The following is a 16636-nucleotide window of genomic DNA, read 5'->3' on the forward strand; positions in this document are numbered from 1 at the left end:
CAATCCCATTCCAGTCCACCAAAAAGAAAAATCATTTCTTGCTATAAAAGACTAAGTATTGCATATAAATACCCTACTAAACATCTATTAATTCCTTTAGCTGTAGATGCATTATAGATGTAACACCCTCAAATTTACAAACCGATTTTTTGCAAATTATTAATTCAATAAATCATTTTTTTTTTCATTGAACCCTCATCATACCCTTATCATGGTAGAAAAATTTCTACCATGATACATCCAAGACAATATACCACAGGTCTTAAAATATCTCAAAAAGCAATTAGAACCATGAGGGACAGACATGATCCTCATAGCATGTTATTTAAATTAGGTCATGAATCAAAAGGGACAGACATAATCCTCTTGGACATATAAATGCATTTAATAAAAAGGATTAGAGTTTACATGCTCCATAGACAAGATATGTTCTAAGTTGGCACAAGATACATTGTATAATCCAAAATAAGAGGCAACGTAAAAGATGATGTCTCATACACCATAATTACACCTCTGGTGCTTTCTCGGCCGGATTCGCTCCTGTAAAAATATTAACCACGGGGAATGAGACTTAAAAGTCCCAGTAACCAAAAATTAATATGTAATGATGCATGCGGATGTAACTAATCATGCGATTGCTAAGTGGGCACACAAAACATTTAATCGAACAATATTTTCAAACAAACCGAACAAGTATTTAATTGCATGACTGCACCTTATCTCCTCCTTTCACCATGCTCGGACGCCAAATCACCCGGCCAAAGGTGAGTTGGACCAAGCGGCACGCCACTCATTGGGTCCAATGAGGGCTTACCACGTGGTAATAATTAACCGAACAGAAATTTTCATTAACACCATATATTAAAATACCCTGACAAGTCATGCATCATTCAAATATCCAAACAGAAATATATCCGAATAATAATATCTCATCATGATAAATAAAAATAAATTTTTAACCCACTTGGCAATGATTTCACAGAAGTATATAACAGTATTTATTTTCAATAATTCATAATTTTTCCAAACAATAAAACAACACATAACCATTCACAAACACACCTATCACAACACATTAATAATGGTTACCTTGTGTCTTGAATAACAAGTTCCCCTTCACAACTCCTTTTTCACCACTATCTTTGTCAATATAATCTACATAATTATTTCACAATACTATATATTAATTTTACATTAAAATAAATAACTCTAATTTAAAGAGTTAGAAAGTCTTAGATCTATAATCCATATTAATACTAATTTAAGATTTATGCCTCATTTAACTTTCTAAATTCTTTTCTAAAATTCTCGTACCCTAATAAACTATTTTTTTTATCCTCAAATCACTTCTAGTATCACAATTTCATCATTCTATATTCTAAAAATTTGTTCAAAAATAAATTAAAAATTTTAGAATTATTCTGAAACCTCAAATCACCTTTCTATAACCTCAAAAATACCTATTCATACTTAAATAAATATTTAATAATCAGAGATTTATCCCTACATCTCAGATTCCACATAAATTCAACCATATAGATCTAGATTTTAACTCAAAAATTCTTAAACATGAGTTTCAACCTCAAGAAAATATTCTATAATATTTATTATATCCCTAAGAGTTTTAACCTATATTTTAATCTATCATATCATCAGATTAACTATCCTATAAAAAAATCCTAATCAAAATATTTACTCTATCCTACAAAATAATCATATCACTAGAAAGCTAATATTATTTAGAAAATAACTATAAAATTAATTTTGTAATTAAATAAATTTTTAAATGCTAATCTAAACAGGAAAGTTAGAACATACCTGAAGAAAAAGAAAATAATCCTCCCTTGCGAGAAAATGCCGAGCAACGTGAGAGGAAGAGAGAAAAATAATATAAAAATGGAATTGTGAGTCCCAAAATTATATTAAAAAAAACTATAGGTTCGAATTTAATTATTCAAACCTTTGGGCCAAAAGTTGCAATTTCCTCTAAATTGCATCTTAGCCTCTCATGCTTCCTAATGCACACACCCCCTTCTTTTTATACATGAAGGCACCTCTTCTCTTCCCTCATCTAACCAATGTGAGACTTAGAAATAACAACCTTCCACCCCCCCTTTTTTTGTTCCTTCTACCTTCTCTTTTTTTTTAACACACAATAAAAAATTATTTATGTATTATATCTTAACTAAATATTGCTTATGTGATTTTAAATTTAAATTTTTAAATTTATAATTAAATACCTAACCATAATATCACTTCTAAATAACCTCAAATAATATAAATTCCTATTATTATCATTTTTTTTCCTCAAAACCCAAATTCTACAATTTCTTTATTATATAAAAATCAGGATGTTACAATAGACATTAGAGCTTTTGGTTTGCAGAAACACGAATGAATTAATTGTTAGCAAAGAGAAAGAGAAACTGGTTGTAAAAATGAGGAGAGGGAAATTATTTTTAATAAAAAGAAAGGGGTATTTTTGTAAGTTTAGGGTAATGTATTGTATGTAGTGTATCCGTGGGAAGGAGAAATTAAGCACAGGAGATCGCATAGAATTGAGAGCTTATCCCCTCTCTTTTAAAGGATCGCAAAACTGTTCAGTAGAGTCCATAGCAAAAGAAAGGTTTAAGGTCAGATTAAAAGATTGTAACAAGAAAAGTGAGGGGAGAGAGAGTTAGAGAAGCCAATATGGTTCCTAAAGAGCAGATCCACCAGAGTGCATTGTTGCATGAGAAGCTTTAATTCCTTCGTTCTATTACCAATTCTCATGCTGTAATTCCCCTACATTACCTGCCCATCTCTTTTCCTTTCTGTGCATTTCATTATTATTTCTTCCTTATTCGTCCAGTTAAAAGATATTATTGCTTTGTTAGCTTGCCTTTCTCTACTGCTCTCTTTGTTATTCCAAGGGATCGGTCATAGGTTATCCTCTAGCTACTAGCAGAGCCACCAGCTATTATCATTTGAACTAAACTGTTTTGACCAAATTATATTATTGGCCACATAGCTTTCTGCACGCTTAATTATATGTTTGGTTTTCTTTATCTAACCAGAGAAATTAGACATTGACAGCACATAAGACTACCTTAACTTGTGATTTGCATGATTGACATATCATTTAATTTTCATTGCTCGAGCATCATATAGCTAGTTTTAATCTATCCAATCTTATGTAATAACAGTGTGTGTGTGTGTGTGTGTAAGAGAGAGAGAGATACACGCTTACATTTCGATAGCAAAACTAATAGCTTTTTTTTGTGGGTGGCAGCTAAACCAAACGGCTATCATAATGGATACCTCAAAGTATATCGCAGAGCTAAAGCAAAAGGTAAAGAGATTAAATCAAGACATGGCCACCGCACAAACTTTAAGTGGCCAAAATCCCTTGCCACCAATGGTATTTTTTTTCTCGAACAAGCTAGCAGTATTGTAATTTGGTCAATTTAATTATATCATGAAGAGGACAAATAAATTAAAAAATTGGTGAAGTGCTGCATTTTCTGAATGGTCAGTCTCTGTGCAGGTGGCAGTAGAAGCCCTAGAAAAGGGATTTCTTATACATGTGTTTGCAGCGAACAGTTGCCTGGGTCTACTGGTGTCCATATTGGAAGCCTTTGAAGGGATGGGTCTGAATGTGCTGGAAGCTAGGGTTTCTTGTACAGATAATTTTTGATTTCAAGCAATTAGAGGAGAAGTAAGATAAACACTAAACACAACCCTAATCCATCGAGTACATTTATATGTCACGTGACGCGGAAGAATGAAGGAAACTAATCCATTGAATTTAATTTATAGGAAGAAGAAGGCGTGACTATGGATGCGGGAGCAGTGAAGCAAGCAGTGGGACAGGCAATAGAGAAATGGAGAGAAAGTAGTAGCGAGTGATGAACAGTAATCATGCTTGCTTTAATGCAAGCTTCATTTGAATATCTCCTGTCTTCTTTTAATCATAAAATCAAGGCTTTATATAGCTATTGCTGTGGTTATACATACATACATACATACATACATACATACATACATATATTTTTGGTATTCAAATACCCCGTCTTTCGTTATTAAGTAAATGGCACTAATTAAACTCCTTAAAGTTTAGTTATATATACTCTGACTATGACAATTTTTTTAGGGGGAAGGTTAATTACTTGATTGTATCAATGTTTATAGTATATATAAATTGCAAATATGTGTGTGTGCGTGCCTTATTGCTTAGTTTTTATAATGAACTTGATTTTGTACACAACCCAAGAAGTCATATTTTTATTGAGGGGAGAGGAGTGTAAATATTAAATGATTTTAGTATATATTTTTAAGAAATGGATATTGGAATGTTAAATTGACGAGAAGAGTTGAGGGACATAGACAGGAGTAGGGATAAGGTATGACAATTTGAGAATAGGTCATGGTCGACCTAACTTGTATGTTATATATCCATACATATTATAGTGCAAATGCGGTGATGGTGAAGCTAGTCAGTGTGTGTGTGTGTTGTAGGCTTGGTTTTATTGATTTTGAAGTGCTGCAACTAACGAGGGATGTACACATAGCAAGAGTAGACGATCGAGTAAAATGGTGGCGATAGGTACTATAGAGGAAAAGGATATGTTTGCACTTATTATACATATAATGGATTAATATTGAAATGGGGAGAGGGTGTTGTACATGAATACAAGAGAAAATGAAGTTGGGTTCCCAGTTTGGATGCAAAAACGAAGTTAGATTGATGTACTATTGCAGGAGCAGGGTCATATGCCTAAGATAAGTTACATGTAGGCCGCTCAAAGGAGAAGTCATTAGGCCAAGCAGGTAGGCTTTGTGATGGTAATTAAGTTGGAGGCGTAACGTCAGTAATATTACAGACTTCATTGTTAAGTTAAAGTGGGAATCATCTTTCTTAATACGAGTGACTAACATAACTTGCATGAAATGGATAAAGATAGTAATTAACGTGTGGGCCGTGAGGGATATTTATGGATACTGAGATCCGCCTGCATGTATTTTGTTTGGAGCTGTGCGTAATACAATTTATAACTATATAACCTCTGATCCTGGCACATGTCGTTGTTCCATCCTCACACCTTATTTAAACGTGTCTCCATTCTTTGTAAAATTTTGGACTCTGCCATGTCACTCAATATTCTACCCCTGCCTCTTTATATAAGAAAACACACTTTTACACACAGTGAGATTCAATTATATATATGATCTATGAGTGCGCCCACGAATATATATATCAATATATATGTATATGTATATGTATTTGTAAAAGTAAAAGGCAATAAAGCAAAACAATTTAATGTGAGATTGTGGGTTGGATGCCACTTGTTACGCACGCACACAGTCACAGTCTTTTCATATTTTTTTAAATAAAATAATTTAGTGACGATAAACATATATATGGTTATAAGAGCAATACTTAATATCAATGAGCATTGTTATAAGTAGGTGAGTGGATGGGGATGAATTTAGTGACAGTATCATATCACGCCATAACAATTATTAAAAGGAAAAATGAATTTCACACTTTATTGAATATACTGATATAGTATTTATACATCAACATATGTACATGAGGGAGGTTTATAGATAAACAAACAAACTAATTTTGGTAAATAGTTTTTTTTTTTGGGTGAATGTGGGCAAAGCCTTACTTTATTCCATCACTAAAACTTCTCTTGAGCAGGTAACACTCAAAGAGTCATACACAATAAATTTTGTAAAGGATCAAGAGGATCCCATAAATGAATAAATGAAAAATCATGTGAAAAATGTAATTGCAAGCCAGTCTACACACTGGTTGCCTTCCCTATATACACGACTGAAAACAGTTTTTTTAAAAAAATTAAGAACTCTACAAATATCATTAAGAAAAATACTACCAGACTTCTCCACCCATGCGTCTTTCAGCATTGATAAGACAACAACTGAATCTCCTTCAATGATTAGATTTTTCACTAACAGCTCCTTCGCCAACCTAACATCCCAAAGCACACCCCATAATTCTACATTTATAGCTGAACAATCACTAATTTTTTTAAAAAATCTAGCTACCTAGTCTCTATTATTGTTTTCAACAGACTACCACACCCAGCTATACTTAAGCTACTCTCTGCTGCACCATCAAAGTTTAATTTAAACTACCCCAAGAGAGAACAAGACCATCTAACATCAATAACGGTTTTTCTAACCATAATCAAAAAATCACCACCCATCAAATTATCCAATTCCCAGACATAATGATTTATAACACCTGATAGGTTCTCAGGCATCGCAAAATTAGAATTAAATAAGGTTTTATTATGTCAAAACCATTGCCACCAAGTAGCCACAGCAAAAATTTTGCTCTAGTCAAATCTACCCTTCATATTCACATCTATCCAATCACGCAAGTTAAGTTGGAAGAAATTAGAAGTTACCTCAGTTCTATCAAGTTGAAGCCATATAAATTTTGCTTTTTCACAATCACGGACAGCATGGAGAATATCTTCCACACCTTGCACACATTTGCAACAATTAGGAGAACTACCTAATAATCTCGATCTCCTCTCTAAAGATAGTAATCTTTCATGCCTCAAAAGCCACACAAAAACTTGAATTCTTTTTGAACCGTTCCAACTCCACAAAACATCCCAGCCCTTATCACATGCATCCCCCTAGTTCACTATTAGTCTATGATACATATTAGAAACACATAAATTATTATGAGTTGCTCCTCTCCATCTAATACAATCTAACCCATAAACTGGCTTTGGGGTTTGTATTACTCGAAGCTTCACCAAAACCTCCTCAGCTAAGTAATCCTTAAGATACGTGAATTCCCATTCTTGTGCTTCATTCACCATATCACTAACCTTACATTCTACTAATCTCCTTTCAGGTCTCCTAAAACAAACATCAAGGAGTCTTTCATCAATACCTGACCATAAATCCTTTCAAAAATTAATTCTCTTACCATCCCTACATTCCCAGGCTATCATACTCACAAGATCAAGCTAACATTTATAAAGGAATTTCCATAACATAGAATTTGAGTCTTTCACTTAGCATTCCTCATACAAATTTACACCACGCTTATATTTAGCTTAAAGAACACAAGAACAAAGATTATTAGGGTGAACAAGAATATTCCAGCCAACCTTACATATCAAAGCTTCATTCATCTTAGCTAAATCATGCAAACCTATGACATCAAGTCTTTTAGGCTTACACATGACATCCCAGCTAACAGTATGAATTTTCCTTTTCCCCTTATAGGAACCCCGGATAAAATCACGTTGTAATTTTGTAATTTCAGCACAAACACCCACAGGAATATGGTTACGTAGCTTGGTAAAAAGAGAAATCTGAGAGGTAATCGATTGTACCAATGTGATCCTACTTGCAAGCGACAAATTTTGCTTCTTCCAACCAAACAGCTTGTTATGTACTTTGTTAATCAAATACTGAAATTTGTTACATGCCATTATATTTTCGTTCCACATCCTTCATTTTTATATTCTAACATGAGGAGTAATATCTCACTCTTGCTTAAATTCTAAATTAAAATACCACAGCACCCCTGACAATGTTCCTTCCTTCTCACTATATTTATTTATCTCGCACTAATAGAATTTATTTGTAATATTTGGTAGGTAAAAAGTACTTTTTAGGGGGGAAAATACCTATTTCATTTCCTTTCTAGGCACATTTCACATTTTTTTTAAAAAAATAACAATTCCTATACCAAGCTTGTTGCCTAGAGACACGCATGGTCAGAAAAGAATCCAAAAGCTATAGTTTACCTAAAAAGGGCTAAAATATTTATTTAATTTTGTAACTTCACATAAAGTTTTATTTTAGTTTTTTAATTTTATAAAATATTTTTTTAGTCCTTTAATTTTAATACCGTTAGTTTTATCACAATAAATTTTTACATGAAACTTTCAAATATTGACAAAATATTCTCAAATATTGACATATTAAATTTATTTTTTTAAAATAATAATGATTGGTATAAAAAATAATTATTTTCAACTAACAGTGGTTGGATTAAAAAATTAAAAAAATATTTTATAAAATTAAAAATTAAATTTAAATTTTATATAAAGTTAGAGGATTAAATCAGTCACTCAGAGAGTAAACCAATTACCTAAGCACGTTATGAACTTGGAGGGTTGTTTACTGGACAACATTTACAACATAAAAAAGTCTAAGCTTTCGGTCATTCTACGCTTCATTGGAAGCCTGAGTATTTGACTGGGCCTGAACAAGCCCATAACCCATTTGCATCCAGAATCGAGGACTCGAGGTGATCCTTGTCGGCACATAGGCTTCTGACTGGTGACTTGTTAAGTAAGCTGAAAGCGCGAGAGCGATCTTAAGGCCAGACCAGGCCTCATTCCCTCATATTGCCTCTGACATATCTTTCCAACCGGAAATTCCCGCCACTCCCAAGAAGCTTCCACCGCACGGTCGTTGCCTACAGATGCCACTTCTTCCACTACACCATTCAACTGATATGGCACCCCGCCAGTAAAAATGGAAGCTGCCAGAAGATTGCTCAAACGCAGGGAGCCTCTCTCCGATCTCACCAACACCGACTCTCGCGCCCTCCCTTCTTCCCTCTCGTCTTCCTCCACCACCTCTGTCGTCGAGCCCTCCAAACCCCTCCCGCCTTCTCCCTTCAATAACCCTGCTGTCAGCCAGCGCAAGTTCGGTTCCCGCACCCGTTCCTCCAATAATTCCACGAATCGCCGTGATGCTTCTTCAAACCCTAGCCATCTTTCTCCTGCTGTTTCTACGCATTCTCGGCTGCTAAATTCCTCCTTGCTTCCTGGTATTGCAACTGTTCTACCTTGCTTCAGTTAATTTCCGCCTTCGATTTGTCTTTAGGCCTGGTTCGAGTAAAAACGGCTTTCCATTTGTTCTCAAATTTTAGGGCCGAAATTTTCCTCCTCGTTCTTTTAGATTTTGGGGCCTTATGGAGCCCTCGTCTTCGGCTATAGCGGCCGAGTGTTCGTAGGCTGATAGTGGGTCACCCCTCCCCATCCTGTGAACGCTCTGCCTTGTGTCAACAAGGAGGTTTCGTGCTTAGACGCTTTACCTAACCCCTTAGGGCCTCATGAAGATATGAACAATCGGAGCCATCTTCTTCTGTGTGTGCGTATATTCCTTGGTTGATTTTTGTTGTACTCCACCCTGCTTCCAATTCGGCATTGATTTTACTTCTGATTTTATATTATTAAAGACGAATCTTAGTTTCATCTGAGTTACATTATCTTGTTGCCCCATCCCAATGTATTTCATTGTTTCTACGTTATCCTTAAGGGCCTTTTCAATGCTTTGGCCACTGATACCATTGATCTTGATGATGCCGATCGTTTTTCAGTGTCCTTAAGACGAAGCCATTCTTGACATAAAAGGGTTTCCAAATCTCAGCCATGAAAAACTTTCTCTGTTTCTGTTGCCTGTCTTTTATCTACCCCTATCTCGTGAATTTTCACGAAAATAATTCGTTTGTATTATATCTATTGGACGAATCATCATTTACTGGGTGTTGTTTCAACAGTTGTATTGAGTTTCCTTTCCTCATACAATATAACTGTATAATTTGAGTGATAATATTCTGATGGTTAACATTTAAAATATATTTCCACTCATAAATTTGCACTGTCTTGGTATTGAATCAAGTTTGGATCGCTATTTGCTCTGTGAAATCCTGATGGGCTTGCCTTTCCCGAATTCAATTGCATCAGAATTCTTATATGAATCGATTTTGTTATTCAAGTAAAGCTTTATTTGAGCTAATTAATGCAGCAACTGTAAATTTTTTAGTGACCCTTGTATTTCAAACATATTTATTCATTGGGCTTTTTACATGCTTTGAATAAAGGCAGCCATGATCGTGATGTTTTGGAGCCTATCTCAGTAGTCTACAGTCGAAGACATACATCAGAAAAAGGGAAAGGGAAAGAGAAGGCAGTGGCTGTTCCTTTCAGTAGTACACCCGTGCCAAAGGTCTCTGCCAATAGGTTAGTATCTTTTCAGTAGTGATGCTGGCTGGCGTTTGATATAACAGCTTAATTCAGCTATGTTAAAGACCGAGATTAGAAAATGATAGCAGTTGGTTGAAATTCTGGGAATTATGGAAGTGAAAAGTATTACATGATAATTACATGACGGATGGGGTATTGAGATATTCTCAATCACACAATCATTTCTCTAAAGCATTCTGACAAGCATCATTGTAGATTGGCAGTATTAGGCATGGGGGTATTGGTTAGACATTTGATTTTCCCTTCTGTCTGGCATGCAGAATATGTGAGGCTTTGATGAAGAAACTTCTGATCCACAATTAGTCAATTTTTCTCTCGCCTCTTCTGTTCTTGACTAATAGAATGTGTCACTTTCATACCATTGGAGACATATTTTCTTCATTTTTAATTGTGATATCTTCACTTTCATTGGATAGACACCAAAATATCTTTGGTTTCAATTGAGGGAATCAAATTGACTGTCATTGTCTCCTTCCTACAAAGTCTATATTATAGTTAACTGCCATATATTTCCCCATCATGCGTAACAGGGAGCAAAATCTTGAGATTGAAAGTGTGAATCTGCATAAAGCCAAGGCATTAACAGCTCCTTGTAGAAAGGTAATTAAATTGATTTTTATATTACTGTGTTTTTGTGGTTCTATGCTGCATTTCAATTCTTCTGAATCTGCAGATGTTAATTTGGTTATTCAGCAAGGGCTTGATCACTACTGAACATTTTCAATGTTAAAATTACTGTATTAAAATTATTCATAGATTTTATTCTCAGCCTGTGTCATATACTCATCGAAAGAATTTTAATTAGTTCAGCATTTCTTACAGTGGAAACTGGTCAAATTTTGATATGTGACAAGAATAATAATAATTCTGTCTGGTAATCGACAAGAATAATATTCTTTGTTTCACCACTTGATGGTGGCATCTTCTCCTCTCCCCCCCCCCCCGGGAAAAAAAAAAAGCGCCTCCCCCCTTTCTTCACCTCTTTGTAAAGTTTTGCTCTAAAAGGCATGCTCATTCATTTACTGATACAATAGATTATACTCTTCACCTTTTGCAGAAGCGGTGCACTGTGACTTCTAAACAAGATGTGTTCCAGCATGCCATGTCGCAAGATTTTATTGAAAAACAGCAAGCTTACTTTAAAGAAATTGATAGCTTTGAACTGCCAGTGGAGGAGGTTGAATCTATTGATGAGCTTGATTAGGTGAAAGAGATGTAATATAAATGAAGGCAGTTTGAATGCTTAGTTTGGTTGTATAGTTCTGTTACTGTAGTTTGCAGAATGATGTGACCGCCAGTTCTCTAATCAAATGTAGAATTGAAAGTTGGACATGATTCTTGTAATAGTCTACTTGTAAAATCTGTGTTGAAATTAAGAAATTTTAACAAACACTTGCTGCAGTTAAGCCCGGAAAGTTTTCACTTTTTGGTAAATTCTTCTAGTGTGACTTTACTCTTGCAATTGATGAATTTGTAGTTGCGAATGCTTTGTCCTAATTTACAAGGGTAATTCCTGAGAAGCTTATGCAGAGAAATTAAGATTCTGTGGATTCATAGCTGGACGACAAATTATGAAAGGGCATCTGGCTGGATGTCAATACTTTTTAAACACTCAATTTAAGGTATACATATTTCATATTCGGAAGCTGCCAATCACATAATAAAGGCTTGTATTATTACGTCCCGTGGTGCAGTGGGTAGTGGACACACATAGCTTGCTGGTTCCGGTAATCCCGTGTAAAGAGGAGTAATTACCAGTGAGCATGGACACGTAAAAGCATACTCGTCTGTTGACAAACGGGGTCGCATAACAGTGGGAGACATTAGCAAATTACAAGACATGATAGCGGGTGGAAAGATGGGCAATTGGAGAGACATGGAGACCCGGTACTTTAGGATGGTTTCTAATTGACTTTTCTGCAATTGATCCTGATCTGCCCCTTAGTTCCGGTGAGAGGTTTGATTCTGCTCATCCTTATCATGGCCTTTGCAAAGTCCTTGAAGAAGGCGTCATTTTGGGAAGCATATTTGGTGACCAACTTGTCGGTGGAAGAGCTGCCGTTGAAGAGCTCCTGGTCGGAATGGAGAAGAGCCTTCTTCAGGAGCAAATGCTTGAAATAGAGATTATCAAAATGGGTGGGAGTCTGGAAGTCAAGGGGTGCCAGCACATCATCATTCCCACCCCTGGGGCACTTGCGCTGCAGAGACTTGGCAAAAGAGGCGTCGATGCTGGAGTCGTTGTAGATGTGTGATCGGAATTGTACGCATCTGGCCAGCCCTATAGTATGTCCGCCTGCACTGGATGAGTGAATTACATAAACTCTCGGCAACTTGATTTCAGAGGCAGAGAGATCAAGAAAGGAGTAGCACCTGAGAGAGCGACCAAGTTCTTGACAGAGAGGCCGTGGCTGGCGAAATTGGATTTAAGAGTCGTTAGATTGAAGGAGGGGGCGGGAATGGAGTTATTGGCGGCGAGTCTGCTGGCGGTGGTGGAGTCTCTTCTTCCCAAGGGCACTTCCCAGGAAGGCCCCCCCAGCTGCAGCAAGCAGGGGAATAAACCACACATATTGGAACCGAAGCGCTTGGATGCACGGACGGAGGACGTACCTGAACGACGGAGTCACGAGCAGCCAGAGTAAGAATATCAGCGCAGGACACCACTCCGGGACAAGCTTTCTCCACCTCCGCTTTAATGTCGTCAATGACGTTGAATCCTCTGGCTGAATTGTTGTTCGCCGCCGCCGTCTTCTCTCCTATGAAGTTGCTTGTATCATCCAACAGTATTGACGCATCACACCCCTGTTGGTGGCGTCATCATTAATTACAGCTAACTCATAACAACAGGGTTCAAGTACACACTCACGCACGTTGACAAAGCAGTCGTGGAAATGCAGACGAAGCAAGGAGGCTCCCATGCGAGCTTCATTCTTGATGGCTCGAGCGACGCCTTTGCGCACTATGGGTAGCAATTTGGGGCAGCTGCAGGAGTAGAAGTCTTGACTGAGCTTTGCCGCGACTGCTTGGGAGAGCAGGGCCAGCAACAGCAGGGAATAGTAGCAAGAAGCCATGGACTCAACTTCGTTCCGTAGACAAAACCATTCTCGGCTTCTGCTTTATAATAATCACGACCTCGCTGGACCCAGTTCTTCTAAGGTTAATCCCAACCCGCGATTGCTTTTTACGTTAAAGGGAAATCACGTTTGTCATTTCACGATAAAGCGATAATGATGCCATGCTACGTTGAATTTTCTGCATGTCCTCGCTAGTTGTTTTTGTATTCTTTTTCTGGCATAATTACCCTCGAATTCAATTGTATGGTCCCATGGTTAGTCCTGGCTTGCCGCGCGAGTGTATTTGCTTTTTTTGGGGTGAGGAGAAAGAGGACTAAAAGGGGTGGGTACATTTATTGAGCGATGGCAAATGACAGTGGGACAGGTGGTTTGGCTTTTCCCTGGCATGGGTTCCTTGGATGAAAGGGATGTGCGTGTGTGTGTGTGTGTGGAGAGTAGAACCAGGAAAAGACCAGGCTTAGAGATTTTATTTAAATAAAAGTTTAAATTTTAAAAATAATTTTTTTTTAAAGTAATCGGGCTTGAAAACTTGATCCTGATAAGCTCCATAAAAAAAGGCTCAGACTCGGGTAGTCCTTCAAGCCCTGTTATATTTTTTTTATTTTTTTTTTGGTGGAACATGTATTTAAAGTTAATGATCTGCTCACCTGATCCTACACGTATTATATTATTATTAATTTTAATTTATTCTAAAATTAATTTAATATTATTTAATAAATATAAGTGTAAAGTATAAAATTTTTGATATTTTTTATTTTTTCATAATTATTATGTTTGTGTATTTATAAAAAATGAATTATTTTTTAACCAAGATTTAAATTTTATTACTAGATTTTTAAATGTGTGTTGTTTAATTTTTAAAAAATTATGAAGATTTTATTTTTTTAATTTTAGAATATTTTAATTAATTTATAATATTTAATTTTACTTTTATTTTTTGAAAAAGGGCTTCCGGGCCCAACTCTGAGTCTTTCACATAAGGGTCGAGCTTCAGAAATGGGGTTCAAAATGGGAAACCAGGCTTTAGGGTTCAGGTCCTTAAGGGCCGGGCCCGCTCATATTCCCAACTCTAGTGGGGAGCAAGTAAGCTGTGCTCTCGGGATCTAGATTTGGATTACAATCTCAAGACAAGATCATATCATATGCCCAAACAACAATCGCCAAATTAGCCTCTTGTTTAAATGTCTTTAAAGTTAAAAATTAAGGTCGGACTTAAAAATTTTATTTAAATAAGAGTTTAAGTTTTAAAAATTAAATTTTTTAAGGTAATCGGGCTTGAGGGTCTAACCTTAAGTCTTGTAAAAAAGGATTCAGACTTAGGTAGCCTCCCAAACCCTTCAAGCCCGGTTATCTTAGACACACACACACATATTTGATTGATAATGACACAATTTAGTTAATATTTATTGTAAATGATAATGAAGAAGTTACAGAGATAGTTGACATTGAATCTCCATCCCCATCTTCAATAAGTAGATTTCCATCTAAGGAATTTAGGATTTTATTTTTAGATAATGAGGGGGAAGATTTTGATTTACATTGATAAAGATTTTAATCTTCATCTTAAATTTAAAATTTTAAATCTTAATCAAATTTTATGTTGAATTTTATGTGAGACTTTAATTTACTTCATGTTGAATTTTAGAATATTCTATTTAAATTAACATTTTGGATTTTTTTTTCGGAAAAAAGGGCTTAAGGGCTCGGCCTTAAACTCTTTAATTAAGGGTCGGGCCTCAGAATCTTTAATTTTAGGTAACTAAGCTTTAGGGCCTGAGCTTTTAAGGGTTAGGTCTATAAGGGATAACCCTTAAAGGACTAGGCTGGCCTTGATTCTCACTTCTAGATGCCTCAGTCTCCTCTCCATTCCGTCATTTGGTTTAAAGCCAGGTCCTCTTCATTTTGGTTCCTGTTCATTCTTTATTAAGATCATGAGAGATTGAGGCACAAGAATGCTTAGTAGGAGTATTACTATTAATCTACTATATTACAGTGAAATAGTAGTGTATGATTCCCTTATGCATTCTTATCATCAAATTATTTAAGATTAAGGTGTAAAAATATTCACAAAGTGGTTGGTCAAAAGCATCCAATAACTTAAAGTGAGAAAAAAATGCAAAAATGCCATAATGTTATCGAAGTTAATGTAAAAGTAACTAAATCGTTAACTTGCCCCAATGCTATTACTTTTCAATATTAAATGCAAATTGTGCTTGTCAAATATTAATCTTTACTGATGTGGACTAAAAAATGCACAAAAATGCCCATGAAGTTGGCCAAGAACATTCAGTAGCCTAAAGTGAGAACAAAAGGCAAGAATACACATAATGTTACTTTAGTAGGTGTAATAGTGACCAATCCATCAAATTACTTAAATGTTGATTGTTTAATTAACACCTAAGTATAAATTGATTATTTTTTCACTGATGTGGATAAAAAAAATTCTCAGGTGGAATTTTACAAAGATTGATTGGTTATTGAATGAATACCATGTGAAAAATGTCATTTTGGTCAAATAGCAAGTTAAATTGCTTGCTTCTTTCTATTGTCACACATCTCACCCCCTCTCTCCCTCCTTCTCCTCCGCTATTTTTCTTGTCTGCAAAACCTAATATTTAACTAGTGAGATAGGTTGCACACAATCAAAGATTGAGAATGAAGAGGTTATGGCTCACTGTAAAGAATTCAAGCACTTCATGAAGGAGGTTGCTTCTACTCGTGGCACCTTCATGACTGCATGCACACCTCTTGTGCCACCTACCTTAAGAACATTGGCATAACCTTAAGCAATTTCGTTCATAATAAGATTTGAAATCCTTAAATGGCTTCCAATGTACTGTTACAAAAAAGCAAGCAATTTAACTTGTTATTCAGTCAAAATGATATTTTTCCACATGGTATTCATACGATGACTAATCAACCTCCATAGAATTTCACTTAAGAATATTTTTTGTCCATATCAACAAAAAATTATCAATTTCTGCTTAGATGTCAGGTAGACTGTAACATCCTGAAAATCTAAACCTCCCATTAATCAGACTAATCAAGGGGAATTAAGTACGGTTTATGTGATATATGGTAAGAGAAGACTAATAAGTGTTTTTTGCTGTAGTTTTAGCTATAAGTTTGTATCCGAAGTGAAACTAGGTCATTTGGGCATCAAACAAGGAGAAAAACAAAGAAAAAAATCTTTGTGCCATATGCCGTAACACATTTGGCCATAAAAATAAGAAGAGTCTTCTTTAAACCAGATGTCGCAGCACTAGTGACAAGTACAGTAGTTTATAACTCATTTTTTGCATAAATAAGTTGTGAATCAGACTTGAAAATAGAAAAAAGGAAGAAAGAAACACGTGAGGGAGACCAAGGTACACTCTTGCTCTGTTAAGGCTTCATTCTTAAAAGGTTTGGAGGCATTTTGAAGCTATTAAATCCTGAGTGTAAGTCTCCTAACCTTTTCTGCCTCCTTTCCAACCTATTTTCTTAAAGTTTTGAGTTAGGGTTTATTAATAAAGATGGTTTTCAGTC

The 16636-nt window shown here is 35.7% G+C and overlaps 2 protein-coding genes and 1 pseudogene across 2 annotated transcripts; 2 read left to right on the forward strand and 1 right to left on the reverse strand.

The window, feature by feature from the left end:
* The first annotated feature begins 2691 nt into the window (after positions 1-2691).
* On the forward strand, positions 2692-3888 carry LOC129294515 (uncharacterized; annotated as a pseudogene).
* Positions 3889-8349: 4461 nt separating this feature from the next.
* On the forward strand, positions 8350-11443 carry LOC129294425 (uncharacterized). The gene is made up of 4 exons (XM_054932794.1): positions 8350-8818; positions 9875-10013; positions 10568-10637; positions 11095-11443. Exons 1-4 carry the CDS (start codon positions 8521-8523, stop codon positions 11239-11241), a joined length of 654 nt encoding a protein of 217 aa, XP_054788769.1. The 5' UTR covers positions 8350-8520; the 3' UTR covers positions 11242-11443.
* A 247-nt stretch (positions 11444-11690) lies between these two features.
* On the reverse strand, positions 11691-13162 carry LOC129294424 (peroxidase P7-like). The gene is made up of 4 exons (XM_054932793.1): positions 12905-13162; positions 12645-12836; positions 12408-12573; positions 11691-12330 (listed from the first exon to the last, which is right to left on the reverse strand). Exons 1-4 carry the CDS (start codon positions 13103-13105, stop codon positions 11942-11944), a joined length of 948 nt encoding a protein of 315 aa, XP_054788768.1. The 5' UTR covers positions 13106-13162; the 3' UTR covers positions 11691-11941.
* Positions 13163-16636: the final 3474 nt, after the last annotated feature.

Source organism: Prosopis cineraria, unplaced genomic scaffold (assembly GCF_029017545.1).
Source record: "Prosopis cineraria cultivar Desert tree isolate PC_DT_omini unplaced genomic scaffold, ASM2901754v1 PC15, whole genome shotgun sequence".
Taxonomy (NCBI): Eukaryota; Viridiplantae; Streptophyta; class Magnoliopsida; order Fabales; family Fabaceae; genus Prosopis; species Prosopis cineraria.